The following is a 16,560-nucleotide window of genomic DNA, read 5'->3' on the forward strand; positions in this document are numbered from 1 at the left end:
GACCTCTGGGGAGGGAGAGAGGGGCTGAAGACAGGGTTATAAAAATTTGTGAACAATGAGATTCAGAGGGCTTCTGGATTGGTGATGGCGTGAAGGTGCTAAGAGGATGGCACAGGTGGTGAGAGCAGGGAAGCCCCACAGGTGCAGCCCATACCCCCCATACCCCCACAGTGCCCTGTGCATTTCTTCCATTTGACTCTTCTTGAGTTGTATCCTTTTCGGCAAGCTGACAAACATAAGTCAAGTGTGTTCTGGAGATCTTATGAGCCATTCTAGCAAGTAATTGTTCACGAGGAAGGGGCTTTATAGCTAGTTGGCCAGAAGTATGGGTGGCCCAAGACTTACAACTGGCATCTGAAGTCCGGTCAGTCTCATGGGACTGAGCCCGTAAGCTGTGGGGTTTGTGCTAATTCCAGGAAGTCAGTGTCAGAATTGAATTGAATTGTTGGACACCTGGTTGGTGTCCAAAAACCTCCCAGAGGGCCCAACAACTCACCTCACTGGTGGGACAGAGGTCATCCTGCAGGTATTAGAGCTACGCTCTAAGAAGGCACTTCCCTGGATCCCTTGCAGGACGTAGGAATGCTTATGCCTGGAAGGGATGACTCAACTTGAACATAAAAAAAAAAAAAGCTAACATTTCCTGAGTATTCATTATGTCCCAGGCCGGTGCTAAGCACTTTGATTGCGTTGCCTCGTTGGTTCTCACAATGCTCCTGAGAGACAGCACAGATAAGGCAGGCAGAACAAGTCACAAGAGCCGGTGGTAGGTGAAGACTAAGCTTTCCTTACCAAGGGCCGGTTAGCACATTTGTCCAGACACAGTGGGCTGACAGAGCCCCTTGAGCGTTTGAATGTGTTGCTCACCAACAGCAAGTGTAGGATGAGGGCTGTCAAGAACATCTCCCTCAGTACTGGTCATTAAAACTCCATCTGTGTTCGGCCTGTTTCTTTCAAGATTTTTTGCTCGCTACCAGTTAAAGGATAGGTGGGCTGCTGTCCTTCTGAGGGCCTTTGCCTCTCTTGGATCAGTGAGTCAACAGGAACTCACCTTCCCTGCTAGTCCTGGTTCTGGCTCCTGTCCGTAAGCCCTCTTGGCTCCATTCATTCGTGAACTGTATACCACTCTGTGCCTGATTTGTTGCAAAGCCTGGGCGTGCACAGATGAAAAGGTCTGGTCCCTGCCCTCAAGTAAACATACAATCTAATGGGAAGATATACAGAAAAGCAAACAATAATATTGTAATACAAGAATTATTTTAATGGCAGTCTATACAAACTACAATAGAAGCTTCAGAGGGATACCCAAGTCTTACCTGGGGACTCAGGAAAGGCTCTCAGAAGAGTTGGCTTTGAGCAGAGACTGGGAGGGTAAGCATTTCCTGGGTCTTCCAGATAAGAGGGATCTACTCTCTGTGGGGCTATGAAGTAGAGAGCAGAGGCGGTGGCTTGGGTTATCTCTCCAGAGGCCCTTTCAACCCCATGACCCTTGTCTGAACCGCATTTCTGATCCATGAGCCTTTGTCTTTCTCCGACTGGAGTCCCTTCTTCATTGGTTGGTGTGGTTAAAAAATACACAGGAATACAAGGGATGCCAAGTCTCCCACACCAGGGAGGGCCTGAGCTGAAGACAAAGTTTGATGCCCCTACAGTTTCTCTAATGTGCTGAAAGAATCTGAGCAGCTCTTGTTAGTTCAGTTGGTTAGCTGGTTATTTGAAGGGGAAGTTAGTTAGCTAGTTATTAGGTTTGTATGCATCGGTTATATTGATAGGCTTTGATCTCAAGTGACATTCCTAAGCTCCCAGGAAGCTGGAAGAATGTGTGTAGGACAAACCTCGATGTCACTACAGGAAAATAACTGAATAGATCCACAAGGGAAGGAGTCTCATCTTACACACAGGGTCTGGTGTTAGGATGAGGTACTGGGAAGGAAAGAGGAAGTAAAAGAGGTCAAATGGTCAGGGCTACATTCAGCTCTACAGTGAATTAAGATGACTGTTTTTCTTTTTCTCTCTTTTTTTTTAAGAGCAAGCCAAGGAAAGTGGTAGACATTCTGGGTAATTGGAAGTTAGCTACCCATAGGAGAAGTTAGCTAACCCAAGGAGGTTACTTCCTTTCCTTTTCAAGAGCGAGCCAAGGATGGTTGTGGACAGAGAATCTCACAGTGGGAAGGCAGTGGTACAACTTACTGTTGTTTTTTCAGACTCGACTCTTGGTGACGCATAGCATTCACTTTCTTCCCCAAGTGGACGAGATCGTGGTTCTGGGGAATGGCACCATCTTGGAGAAGGGATCCTACAGCACTCTGCTGGCCAAGAAAGGATCGTTTGCTAAGATTCTGAAGACATTCACAAAACAGACTGGTCCTGTGGAAGAGGCCACAGGTATGTAAGGAAGATTGGAACAAAATAAAGCTTGGGTATGGAAAGGGTAGGAGTGATAAACTGCTATTTACTTCCTGAACTATTAAGTATCCAGTAGATTAGATTTGGAAGTGAATTATCCAGAGATCCAAAATCTGTTCTTTCTGTATTATGTCTCTGTAAAGAAACACAGACATAGAAACTCTGTGTCTGAGCCAAACTGGGGGCTCATCTTGCTCATATGGTCTCTGACATGCAGTTGATGGACACTAGAAAGGCATGACTAAAGATTTAGGGTGATTAGCCCTTGTGGAAAAAACACTAGTGGCATCAGGGGCCCCTTTTTAGGGGTGCTGTGCTTCTATTGATTCAAATGACACATCCCACCCCACCTACCCTGAATCCACTAAAACCACTTCCTGGACAGCTTTATAGGCTGGTACTGATAGGGTACTGCAAAATTCTTGATAAGCCCTAACAAAGGCATCTTGACCAATATACCAAAAACCACTGGGTGTTTCAAAGCAGGAAAGATCATAGCAGTTGCATGGTCTCACAGTATACCACAGGAACAGACCCTAATACCACCATCACTGGCGTCATCAATTAGTTCTAGTCAGCAATGGCCCTGATCCCTGAGGACCTTCCCAAGAATCTGCCAACAGTAGTCCTGTACATAGTTCTAGGTATCTGCTTCGGGTAGCAGTCACCAGCAGGAGATCAAGCCTGAGAAAGCAAGATCTGGAGGGTGCATCCCAAAAGTCAGTTGGGAGAAGGAGTAGCTACAGAGCCTGCAAGTGGGGACTCATGCAGGTGTTGAAGTCAGGAAATGTGTTCAAAACCACCCTGGGGAGCACAAGAGATGGAAAGAGAAGTCTAAACCAGAAAGTCTGTAAGTGTTGGGGATACGGCAGGAGCAAAGAACAGGATGCTATGGGTGACTGGCAGCCATCCCAGGAAACGGGGGCAGGGGCACCATGAACCAGCAGAAAGAAAGAGGCCAGAATTTTCCATCAGTCCTTATGTACTCTAGGCACTGGCCTGGAGAAAACTAAAAGCCACCTGCTTTGGGACCAAATGTCCCAAGCCAAAGGGCAGTGTCTGATGCTTAATTCCCCTGAGTCATTGCTCAGTCAACCACATCACCAAGACCTGCTCCAACAGTTTCCTTATGCTAAGTCTAGCCTTCCCCCCACCCTCACCCCTGCCGCCTTTGGCCATGATCTGAATTTCTGGATTCTGTTATAAACCCCCATGGGTGGATGTCTCCTTTGAAGAATCCTGTCCTTTATGTACAAAGGTCAGTTTGCAAAACAGCTCATCCAGCCTTTGTTCTGGTAAACACTGATTATCTATTTCTGAGCAATGCCTGGCATGCTGCTGTTGTTGGTTCTGGGACTCAAGGTATAGGCCATGACATGGCAGAATGAAGGGAAGGACAGGAGGGCAAGGTGACCTGTATCAATACTGGTTTGCCGTATTAGTTTCTTAATTAGCTGCCATAGCAAAGCACTACAAACTGAGTGGCTTAAACAATAGACATTTATTTTCTCACCGTTCTGGACGCTAGAAGTCCAAAATCACGGTGTTGGCAGGATTCGTTCTTTCTGAAGGTAATGGGGAAGGACATGTTCCAGGCTTCTCTCCTAGATTCTGGGGCTTTGTTGGCAATCTTTGGCATTTTTGGCTTGTAGACACATCACATTGTTCTCTGCCTTCATCTTCATGTGGTTTGCATGTGTGCATCTACATCCAAATTTCCCCTTTGTATAAGGACATCAGACATAATGCATTAGGGGCCCATCCTACTCTAGTCTGACCTCCTCTTAACTAATTACATCTACAATGAGGCTATTTCCAAATAAGGTCACATTCTGAGGAAATGGAGGTTAGGATTTCAACATATGAATTTGGTGGTGGACACAATTCAGTCTATCACACCAGTCCTCTGACATACCCAAATTCATATCTTTCTCATGTACAAAATACATTCGTACCATCCCGACATCCTCAATGTCTTAATCATTCCAGTATCAACTCTAAGTCCAGAATCTTATCTGAATGTCAATTCAAGGTCCCACATTTCATCATCTAACTCACGCAAATCAGTTGTGAGTTAGACTTGGAGTCTTGGGGCAGAGTTCTTCTCCATCTGTCAAGCTGCAAAATCAGATAACTGCTTCAGTAGTAAGACCCGCAAGCATTAGGATAGACATTCCCATTCCAAAGGGAAAGATCAGTAGGAAAAAAGGGGTCATGAATCCCAAGCAAATCTAAAATCTCACAGGGCAAATTCCACCAGATTTTAAGGTTTGATAATGATCTTGTTTGGCCGATGCTGTCTGTTGTTCAGGCTCAACCTGGGCTAGTGGTTTCACACCCTCCAGCCCTGGGCAGTGGGCCCACCCTCTGGAACTGAGGAGGAGCCAACCCTGGGGTCATGTTTCCCTTTTCTTGGAGGATAGCCCATGTTCACAATTGGGTAGCTCTATTGGTGCATTTTCTGCCTGTAGAATCCTAGAAGTCTGGCAGGGTCCCTTCATATAGTCCTGTCTCTGTCCCCTCCAATCCAAGCCAGCAGCATGTCTGCCAAGACGGTCAATTGAATTAAGTCACAGGCTCAATCTCCTTAGTAAATCTGCCCTTGAGCCTTTCTGGTGGATTTTTCATTTTCGTTATTGTACTTTTCTAGAATTTCTATTTTCTTTTTTAAATTTGATCTCTTTATTGATGTTCTCTATTTGATGAGAACTCATACTCTAGATCTTTGACATGGTTTCCTTTTGTTCTTTGAATATATTTATAATAGTCAATTTGAAGTCTTTCTCTGGTAATTCCAATTTACTTCCCAGATGACTGCTTTTTTTTTTTTTTCTTCCTGTATATGGTCCCATGCTTTCTTGCTTTGTAGGTCTCACAATTTTTTGTTGAAAACTGGTCACTCTAAATAATGCAACTCTGGAAATAAGATTTTTCTCCCCTCCTTCCCCTGCCAGGATTTGTTGTTGTTCCTCCTGTCTAGTTTCCTGAACTAGTTCTTAGGAAATCTGTATTCTTTGTCATATGTGGCCACGGAAGTCTCCGCTTGGTTGGTCAGCTAATGATTGGACAGAGATTTCCTTAAGGGCCTGGAATCAATAAGTCACTCAGCTTTTTCTGAAAGGCTTTGTGTGCATGTGCATGTGGTGGGAGGGAAGGCATGTCCTTAACACTCCAGCAGGCAGTTCATGATTCTACTTCACCTTTTTGTTTCCTTCTTGCCCAGAGTCTGAAAGTTAGCCAGGGGTAAGAGAATAGGGCCTTTTCACTTCTTTCTTAAGCATGTGCACAGCCCTACCCATGTGTATGGCACTCTAGATTGCTAGGAATACATTAAAAATATCAAAGCTCCCTAAGGGTATCTTCTTCCCCAGCTTTTCCTTTTAAGTTTTTGTTTAGCTTCTTATTTGCCCCAACTGTAATCATCCCTCAGGCAGCTGTGATGTTAAATAGTTGCTGCTGATTATTTAAGCTAGTTCCAAGTCCGGGCCAATAAAGACAAGCCCTGTGAATGTGGTTTTCTAGAGAACTGCCAGCCAGGTCAAATAATGACAGTTCTCTAGGGATTGAAACTGGTAACCAAAGGGTTAATGGGACTGGTAACCACAACTGCAACTTTTTACCCAGACCTTTTTCATTTGCCTTTAAATTCCCCTGACTCTCCTCCTTTGGGGAGGCAGATTTGAGGTTTGTCCTCCTATCTCCTCATTTGGCCTCCTCTTGCATAAACCCTTTCCTTGCTGAATACTCAATATCTCAGTGATTGCCTTTGCTGTTTATCGGGCAGACAGACTTGGATTTGGTTCTGGGATGAGGCTTTTGGGACAGTTTTGAACACATTCTGTTCCCTCCAGCAGTTAGGAGGCTGCTGATTTTTTGTAGTTACTATGTTTGTAAGGTTATTAATATTCTAGGCTCCAGCAGATCTAAGGGAAGAGGGGATGGGAATGGGGTAAACTATCACAAAACTTATTGTTCTTACTGAGATTTAGCCATTTTTCTTAAATAAATGTTCCTTGGATTGTTGCAAGACTGGTTAATTTCAGAGTTATAAAGTTGATTTTAATAATATTTTGCCATTGCTTTTATGGAGTTACCAATTTCCAGAAGTCTTTACCATTGCCACTGATGCCCAGGCTGTTTTACATTTTATTTTTAATTTTAAAAATTTATTTCTTATTGCAGCATATGTTTTTAAAATGTTTTAAATTCAGGGGCGCCTGGGTGGCTCAGTCAGTTAAGCGTCTGACTCGATTTCAGCTCAGGTCATGATCTCAGGGTTGTGGGATCGAATCCCATGTTGGGCTCCATGCTGGGCCTGGGGCTTGTTTGGAATTCTCTCCCTCCCTCTCTCTCTCTGTCTCTCCCTCTCCCTCTCTAAAAGGAAAAGGAATAAAAATAAACAATGTTTTAAATTCATAAAACTTTGTAAAGTTATTTGAAATTCAAGAACATTTTTCATTTACGCTCACCTCTTTAGTCAATTCTGAGAATTGGGACTCTTCTGCTTATCTACTATGACCCTTAAAAAGTTCTTTTCCTGCTGCAAAGAAACTGAGAAGCTTCTGGGAATATTTCTCTCCTTTTGACCATTTTCTCTTCTTCTAGAAACTCCTCTCTCCTTTATCCTGGTATTTCTCAATGAGAAGATGTACTAATCAGTAATATTCCTGGAGCAAAATTACCAGCCTGTGTGTACATCTGGGATCTCTTGCTCAGGGGCCAGCAAGATCAGAAAAGAATTCTCCTTGTTCATAGAACTTTGCAGCTCTATGTCGCCATCTCCCTAACCTTTGATGTATCTCCCTAGTCAACGAGGACACTGAAGAAGAAGATGACTGTGGGCTGATGCCCAGTGTGGAGGAAATCCCTGAGGATGTGGCCTCCTTAACCATGAAACGAGAGAACAGTCTTCATCAAATACTCAGTCGCAAGTTGGTCATTTCGTCAACTGGCAGCCTTTGTCACTTCCTTATTTCCACTTGATTATTCTCTTTTTATCTGTGGGCTTTTCCTGAGGGAGGGGACCCCGGGACACTCCCAGCTCTTGCTTTGTTTCTTTGAATGAAGAGGAGAGGAGGGGTGGGGTGGCGTGTTTCCCCAGAGCTATCTGTTCTGAAATGCACTTCAGTGTAAGGAGAGTGACTGTGACATGTGCTTGCAAGAAGACCCCAGGATGTGCCTGCACACTCAAGAATGTGTTCCTCCCTCTCAATTTCTCAGTTCTAGGTCCAATAGCAGGCATCGGAAATCCCTAAGAAACTCTTTGAAAACTCGGAATGTGAACACCCTGAAGGAGGAGGAAGAACCAGTGAAAGGACAGAAACTAATTAAGAAGGAATTCATACAAACTGGAAAGGTGAGCACCACAATAAAAAGTACCATTTGTGGTGATCTATAAGGCTTGGGATCTGAACATTTTAAAGTTTGATGACTTGAATACATACCTACAGGAGGGATAGGTCTCGTGTGCCTTGCAAATCATTAAATTTGTCATTGAAATGTTGGTAGAGGCTTTGGGCTTTCTATCAAATCATATTTCCAAGAATGACAGGTTTCCCGTGAATATCCTCATAGCACATTTCATGAGTAATTCAATTCTGATAGGTGGAGAGAACAACAAAACTGCTTTGAGATGCAAGTCTGGGAGCCAGAGAACACTAATCAATCTGAGAGCACACGATTCAAATTAATAAAACTTAAGACCTTAAACCTGGTTTTAACTTAAGTCCAAATTAATGAAGACAAATTCCAAGGTCTGCAGTATAACCCCCATCCCACTCTGTTGTGTGTGTGTTGTTGTCCCACTGTTTTTATCTCTTTCTCCCTTAACTGCATCTAGAAGCTCATTAATAATGTAATGTTATTTCCCCTGCACTATATTTCAGCACCGATATTACCCTGGCCCAATGCAGAAATAGACCACAGAATACCAAGTTTGGCTAGCTGCTATCCACTTTTCCAGGGGACTCCACTCCCCCTTGTGATTGATATTCTAGGTAATTCCTCACGAAAAGCCATTAGGATTTCTAACACTGAGGGTGGGGGCTTTTCAGGTGAAGTTCTCCATCTACCTGAAGTACCTACAAGCAGTAGGATGGTTTTCGATATTCTTCATCATCTTTGCCTATGTGATCAATTCTGTGGCTTATATTGGATCCAACCTCTGGCTCAGTGCTTGGACCAATGACTCTAAAACCTTTAATGGCACTAACTATCCAGCGTCTCAGAGGGACCTGCGAATTGGCGTCTATGGAGCTCTGGGATTAGTACAAGGTACGTCTGATGGTTGATGGCCATCTCTTAGAGAATCTGTCTGGTCTATGTACTTTACCTAGACTCAGGGGGAAAAATGCCATTGTGTCCTTGGTACAAGTCCTGTGCATTGTGCTGACTAGACTGGTTCCATTTCTAGGTGCATTTGTGATCATAGCAAATCTCTGGAATGCCTATGGTTCCACTCACGCATCAAACATCCTTCATAGGCAACTGCTAACCAATATCCTTCAAGCACCCATGAGTTTTTTTGACACAACACCCACAGGCCGGATTGTGAACAGGTTTTCTGGTGTAAGTATCTAAATCGCTGTATGATGTGTTTTTATGCTGAGGATCTTTCCACTCTGACAGGGACAGAATTCTCCTGTCCCCCTAGGCACCACCGTGCAGTTAGAGTTCTTTGGTCCACTTAGCATGCAAATGTTTATTGCATAACTTGTGTGAGGTCCCAAGGATCCTGGGGACACAGAGATGAAAAGCTCTGGTCCTTTAAGGAACTCACCATCTAGTGAGGGAGACAACCGAGGAAATAAAGGAGTATGATAGAAGACAATAAAACCAGTAACAATGATGTGTATATAGTGGTGTTCTGGGAGTACAAAACAGTGACAGAGAACAGCAGTACTAGCTCAGCCGGGTGACAAGGTGGGAAATGTCAGAAAACATGAAACTTAAGTCCTAGAAGGAACTTACTTAGCCAGGGAGATGGTGGAGCAGGGGGTTGGTGGTAGAAGCAAAATGAGGATTATTCTGCAGAAGGAAAAACACAAGTAAAAGCACCATCACTGGCTAGGATAGTGAATAAAAGAGAAAACAGAATAACCCTTGGCTTGGTCTCTGCTCCATTCCTGCTTCTATCTTTGCTACTTTAAGAATAAATTGGGTCTGGACTATGGAAGAGAGCCACCTGTAATTTTAATGAGGGTCTAAAACATGGTGTCCATGTACTGCAGACCCTGGAGCTCTTCGCATTCATTTATTCAACAGCACTTACTGAGCACCTGATAGGAGCACTAGAATGCTTACTGACGGGGCTGGAGCGTTCATACAGATTGAATGCTAGTTATGTGCCAGGTTCTATTTAGGTACTCAATGGAATTAGGACCCGTGTACACTTAGATTAATTGAATTGGCTTGGTTATAGGAGGATTTACCTGTAAGGCCCTATTAGCTTACAATGTATGAATTGTTTAATAAATTTGACAAATGAGAATTTCCCTGAGAAGAGCGAAAACCTTTACCAAGTCTATTGAAAAAGTGAAGGGTACCTGCATATCTGTTTGGAGGGATTTAGAAAGGTGAAGAAATTACAGAAATGAGATTGGTTACTGGGAGGAGCAGAACAGTATATTGCAAATGAATGTCATGAAATGATTAAATGAAGGAGTCACTGGGAACCCAGAATCAAATTCTCTGCTGGAATCAGGATGATGGAAAATGGCACAGGAATCCATTAGTATACCATTCTTCTAATTATGTGTTCCTAGGATATTTCCACAGTGGATGATACCCTTCCCTTATCCTTGCGCAGCTGGATATTGTGCTTCCTGGGAATAATCAGCACCCTTGTCATGATCTGCACGGCCACTCCAATCTTCATTGTCGTCATCATTCCTCTTGGCCTCATTTATGCGTCTGTTCAGGTAGGTTTGGAAATAGCTAGGTCTCCTCTCCTCTCTACTTACAAAAGCCCAGGCTCTTTCCTGAGAATCTTCTCTTTTGTCTATTGCTAGTCACTCAGTCCTCTCCAGCATCTTTGTCATTTAGTCCTCTATTGATATACCAAGGATCCATAGGCCACTGTCTAAAGCTCAAGTGTCAGCACCAATAGACTTGGTATATGGTTCACAGCAAATCTCACCTTAGCTGCTGCCCCCCGGAAGCTTATGTGAGGCAGATTTATGTTTGGATCCAAGACGACCTTTTGGTTGGCTCTGGACGATCTTGAAGTTCTGTAAGATCCCCCGTAATGGGTAGGTCATTGGTTGCTTCTAGAAGGTTTATGCTATGGCTGCTTCCTTGATTGGCTTAAGCTTATCTGCTGGGAGATGTCTCTCAGCAGGAGCTAGATCTCTTTTCACCTCAGGGCAGTTCTAGTTTCACTGGGATGTCTATGGATGACAGGTTCAATGTCAATATGTTCTTGAGGGAACAGGTAGCTTGAAAGCCAAGCCTCACAAAAACACTGGAGCAAGAGGAAGGGACTCCATTCCCCTATTAAAAACTGATGAGGGGAGGCAAGCTGTGGAGAGGATTCTTTGGGATGACCTGTTCACCTTGGGAAAACAATTCTGAAACTCTTGCATTCAAGGGCAGCCTTGTCATCTATGGTAAGGTGACACCCCCTGGTATTTGTGTTAAGTTCCTCAGGTACCTTGTTATCTCAATAACAGCCTCTTGGCTGTTAATAACAAACCAACAAATAAGAATCAGGATATTTAAGGAAACTTCCAGCTATAACATTTTGAATTCTGACTCTCAAATGCCCAGCTCTTCCCTGGTTTCAACAAATCTTCACAGAATCTAGTAGCACCACTGAACCTCATCCTTCAACCCTTGTGTCTCAAAGTCCATCTGCACACTTTTAGTTCTAGTTCTTAGACTCTCAATACTCCACACATTTCCAGAACTATCTCTACCTTCACACACCATTGCAACACAGTTTGATCACTTACCTGACTCTGTTCAATTTTTATCTAAACCTCAGGATACCTTTGGCCATTTCCTGCCCATCTCCACTTTCCACGCCCTTAGGTCCCAGCTGCAATTTACAAAATCCATTTGGAGACCATTTTTCTAGCTGCTACAAAAACTGTCACTTGGACAATGTATGCAGATTTTTGGGAGAATATGGATTAGGCTGACAAAATTCCTCATGTGGTTATAGTCTCACTTTCATCGTCTTCCGTTCCCCACCAACCTCTTCCTTTGGGCCTCTCTCATCATTCCTCTAGCCAGAGGTGAGGCTGGAGGCTTCTGTCCTGTTCAAATATGGGCTGTGCCCATCAAGGTGAAGGACACCGGGTCAGGGCCACCCAGGAAGAGGTATTGCATATGCAACATGATTATGTGACTGACTCTTTACTTTTGGGGTCCAGATATTTTATGTGGCCACTTCCCGCCAGCTGAAACGTCTGGACTCTGTCACCAGGTCCCCAATCTACTCTCACTTCAGTGAGACTATGTCAGGTTTGTCCGTCATCCGTGCCTTTGAGCACCAGCAGCGATTTCTGAAACACAATGAGGTGGGGATTGACACCAACCAGAAATGTGTCTTCTCCTGGATTACCTCTAACAGGTGAGGCTACCCCAGGGTATTTACCCAAATATGCGCTTTGGGGTTCTACATGTTTGACATTAACTACGGGAGGGCAGGTGTAGCCAGTGATGTGAATTTCACTGTGGCCAGTCATGCCTGTCACGTAAGTAGAAGTATGGGCTTTGGAGTCAGAGACTGGGTCCCTGTGCCTACTATGCTATTTACCAAGCTATAGGTAAAATGCCTTGACCTTCTAAGAAAAATCTCATTTTTTGTTTTTACAATGACTAGAACACAACCTATATCAGAGAGTTCTGGTGGAAGTCAAATAACCTCTATAAGCATTTGGTATCCCAAGTATAGAACAAGTGGTGGGTGAGCTGGGCATTCGTGGTTGGCATCCCTGAGAGCAGATGTGAGATTCTCCATAGGCAGGACACTCTTCGTAGGGTGGTGAAAGAAGCTGAGGGTGGAGGGAAGAGACTCCATAGTCGTCACTCCAGTGATGACATAAATGGAAAGCTCATATCCTATGAGGTGAATCCCCAGGTAGGGTGAGCATTCTTCATTTCTGCAACATTATGAGACATTGGCAAGAAGTGATATGTCCTTGAACGAAGAAGGTCTTTTTCAGGAAGTGAAAATTCCTGAGTGGCTTCCACATTTTCTTAAAGTGTCAAAGGCAGACTCATGATGCTCAGTATTATCTGGAACATGGAGAGGTCAGGACAGGACTCTGATTGTAAAGATACTTTATTAGATAGTTTCCAAGAATGAAAAAATTAAAAATTAAAAAATAAAATCATGAAATCAGGGTACATTGAACCTTCATGTGGTGCTTACTTTCTAACCTTACAAATGGATTCTCTGGCATTATTTGCCCTGCCTAATCAAAAGAAATCACTTAGAACATTTGTTTAAAAATGCAGATTCCTGGGGTGCCTGGCTGGCTCAGTCGGTAGAGCATGCCACTCAGTTTTGGGGTTGTGAGTTTGAGCCCCATGCTGGGGTAGAGTTTACTTAAAAAAAAAAAAAAAAAAGAAAGAAAAAGTGAATTCCTGAACTCCACCCTAGGCTCCCTGAATCAATCTCCTGGGGAAGAGTCTAGGAATTTTCTTGCATGAATTTTGTATTTTTAACAATTACTTCAGATGATTCTTATGATTTGGCAAGTATGGGAGACACTGAATCATAGGATTCCCTTAGTTTAGCAAACTTCTCTAGTACCTTTTAAAATGCAATTTATTTAAAAGACTTTAGGAACATATGGTATAGTCAAATTGAGGCATCTTGTGAGAACACAGCCCAACCAACTCAATCCCTCTCAAAATGTTCCATGAACACCTAGGTTGCTGGTTAAGGTAAGGAGGTGAGTATCAGTGACCCTTTTCTGTCTGGTTCTGTTGCCCTACAGGTGGCTTGCAGTTCGTCTGGAGCTGATTGGGAACCTGATTGTCTTCTTTTCATCCCTGATGATGGTTATTTATAGAGATACCCTAAGTGGAGACACTGTGGGCTTTGTTCTGTCCAATGCACTTAATGTGAGTCTGAAGGTTGGGAATTAAATTAATGCATTTATTCTTAAATTGAGTCTAGAGTATACCACAGAAGTTGTGTTCGATTCCTTTCTAGATCCAGAGGGACTAGGTAAGACTGAGGTTCAAACTCTGGCTCTGTCTCTTACTAATTGTGTAACATATGGACATGTTCCTTGCTAAGTAGGTACCAGTGTCATCTGGAAAAATGGACAAAAATTCTGTTGCCCTTGGGAGTTAAGAAAGCAATCTGAGGGGTGCCTGGGTGGCATAGTGGGTTGAGTGTCCAACTCTTGGTTTCGGCTCAGGTTGCGATTTCAGGGTTGTGAGAGAGAGCTCTGCGTTGGGCTCTGTGCTGCTCAGTGTGGAGTTGGCTTGGGATCCTCTCTCCCTCTCCCTCTGCCCCTCCCCCTACACTCGTGTGCACACACACTCTCTCTCTCTCACTCACTCACTGTCTCTCTCAAATAAATCTTAAAAAAAAGAAAGCAATTCAATGTGACTTAATCTGATAGTTCTCTTTGCCTCTTTGCTTGTTTCTAGTCAAGAGAATAAATGAGTTTAAGTAGACTCCGTGCCCAACGTGGGGCTCAAACGCACGACCCCGAGATCAAGAGTCACATGCTTCACCACCTGAGCCAGCCAGGCGTCCCCAGTTCTTTTCCATAATATAGTAGTAACAGAAAGTCTTTTGAATATCTTCTATTTTTGTTTTTCTTAAATCACAGAATAGAGTTAATTCTAATAAAGAAGGTAGAGTCCAATAAAACTATATAATGCATCCCTAGCATGACGAGGCAGTACGTGTTAGACATTTCCTAGTGTCCAAAATTGTGGCTGGCACTACAATCAATATTCAGTAAATGATGCTCAATGAGGCATTTGGCCATCTTTCATGATAACCTTTGGAACTAATACATTGGTTTACATAACTACCAGTGAGTTCTGTATGGTGCTATGTTCATTAGGAGTTAATAAGGCCCAAGGCAATCATGGTGGGGCACCCAAAATGACTCTGTTGTTCACCAGAGTTAGTCAGCTCCTCGTGCCACTGCTCCTTCATCCCCCGCCCCCATTTTTACGCTTATTGACCTCAGGAAGATGGGGCAAAGACAACTGTTAGACTGAATGAAAACAAAAACATTCAAATATCAACAATTTCATTTCGTTCGACCTACACAAAGTGGTTACTCTTCTCTCCAACATCCTGTACTCTCCCTCTTTTTAACCACCATTTGCTCAACAAAAACTCCCTGGTCTAAGTCTATGTGTGAAAGAAGCTTGCCTCTAAGTAATCCACAGATTCCCTAGGCTCTAGACTGGCTCAGACTTTGACAACCTCTTACTGCTGGTTAGACGTATTTTTGTAGGTAGGAGTTTATTGGGGTAAAGGAGGGTCCATGTGAATGCTCCACCCTGAGGGTTGGGCTCTTGTTGAGAGCAGAGAGTGGAAGCAGCTTTTTGGAAGGCTTTTCCTACCCTGTGCCTCTTCTTATGCTTTCCCCATTTATAGAATGCCACCCACTACTCCTTCCACAAAGAACATTAGGTTTACAGACAGGAGATTGGAGTTCTGGTCCCACTCTACCACCTGCCGGCTTCTCCAACCCCGGGTTAGCCCAAGCCCCTCCAAGCTCATGTTGTCTTTCATGTGAGCATCACACAGTTGCGCACTTAATTGTCTTCCAGATCACACTGGTCTCATTGCCTCCCCCTAGGAGGTGAGGATTGTCACTAACACTTTTCCTTGCCCTCTCCAAGAGCTTGGCGTAGTGCTAGGTACAAAGTAGGCACTGGACTGACCTTACAGTTTGACCAATTGAGTTGGTTTCGGAGCCTGGGATGATCTTTAGTCTTCTGGTTTTTCTATAGATCACACAGACCCTGAACTGGCTAGTGAGGATGACGTCAGAAATAGAGACCAACATTGTGGCTGTTGAAAGAATAAATGAGTACATAAAAGTGGAAAACGAGGTAAGGAGGAATTAGAAGAACCCGGGGACAAGGCAAAAGGAAAATGTTTCCTTCAAGAGAGCATCTTTACCCTGTCTAGTGATTTCACATGGAGTCATAAAGGTTCTCCTAAAGTTTACCTTGCTCTAATTTAACCCAATTTCTTGAAACTTAAGAATAGGAAATGGTTTAGGGGGAGGTCGGGTCTTGGAATGCACCAAGTTAAAGGTGTCTTCATTCTGGAAGTCCGCAGAGCAGCATCGTGGAATGGAGTTTCTTTAATTGAATAGGGTAGGAACCTTCTGGAAGTACTCGTCTAATTCATTCTAGTCGATGCAGATGCCCACAGATGGCTGGGACACTGCTATCCAGAAGTCTGTGACATGAGTCCTATGGGGACTATTCAGTGAGTTGCCACCATGTAAAGCACTTCTCTTCTGTCTCTTTGCCAGGCACCCTGGGTGACTGATAAGAGACCCCCCCCAGGTTGGCCCAGCAAAGGGGAGATCCGGTTTAACAATTACCAAGTGCGGTACCGGCCGGAGCTGGATCTTGTATTGAGAGGGATCACTTGTGACATCAGGAGCATGGAGAAGGTAGGTGGAGCGGAAGAAAGGCCTGAACGTGAGTCCTTGTGATCAGAACACAGTTGGACACAGGGGTGGAAAGCAGCTGTACTCGGCTTTCATCATCGGGATGGAATGAGAGGGTCAGGGCAGTCTTCGGCCCTGGGGAGGTGCAGGGACACAGTGCCACCACCAGGGGGCAGAATATTGACAAGGGATCAGACTGACGGGGGCTGGAAGGGTTTTCTGCTCAGCCCTTCCTGTCTCCCTGCTGGCACTGGGCGCAGCAGCATCTTCCCCTCTGGCTGATGGGTGCTCATTTCCTGTAAGGGCCATGACCTGTAGAGGGGAAGTCCGGAAACACCCAGCCTAGTGAAGGAACTGGTGAGAACAGCAATGTGGAGGTGATTCCTGCAGGGAATGACTTAGTTCTCTGGTCTACAAAGTCCTGCACCTTCTTATGGGGTTCCTGTTCTCCGAGGACTTGGTCTGATGTAAAAATGTAGAAATGTGTAAAAAAAAAAAAAAAAAAAAAAAGTCTGGGTAAAGATGCTGAGGTCCTGCT

The 16,560-nt window shown here is 44.1% G+C and overlaps 1 protein-coding gene across 1 annotated transcript in view; it reads left to right on the forward strand.

Moving 5' to 3' along the window:
* Positions 1–16,560, forward strand: part of ABCC2 (ATP binding cassette subfamily C member 2) — a 57,019-nt gene that overhangs the window by 35,999 nt on the left and 4,460 nt on the right. The window contains exons 18-27 of the mRNA XM_045878609.3: positions 2,205–2,385; positions 7,214–7,337; positions 7,627–7,762; positions 8,460–8,679; positions 8,819–8,973; positions 10,170–10,325; positions 11,781–11,980; positions 13,356–13,482; positions 15,349–15,450; positions 15,882–16,025. Coding sequence (XP_045734565.2) covers positions 2,205–2,385; positions 7,214–7,337; positions 7,627–7,762; positions 8,460–8,679; positions 8,819–8,973; positions 10,170–10,325; positions 11,781–11,980; positions 13,356–13,482; positions 15,349–15,450; positions 15,882–16,025 — 1,545 coding nt within the window. The remainder of the gene's footprint in view (positions 1–2,204; positions 2,386–7,213; positions 7,338–7,626; positions 7,763–8,459; positions 8,680–8,818; positions 8,974–10,169; positions 10,326–11,780; positions 11,981–13,355; positions 13,483–15,348; positions 15,451–15,881; positions 16,026–16,560) is intronic.

This window comes from Mirounga angustirostris, unplaced genomic scaffold (assembly GCF_029215605.1).
Source record: "Mirounga angustirostris isolate CCGP_5_RB_7025 unplaced genomic scaffold, mMirAng1.0.hap1 SCAF_6, whole genome shotgun sequence".
NCBI lineage: Eukaryota > Metazoa > Chordata > Mammalia > Carnivora > Phocidae > Mirounga > Mirounga angustirostris.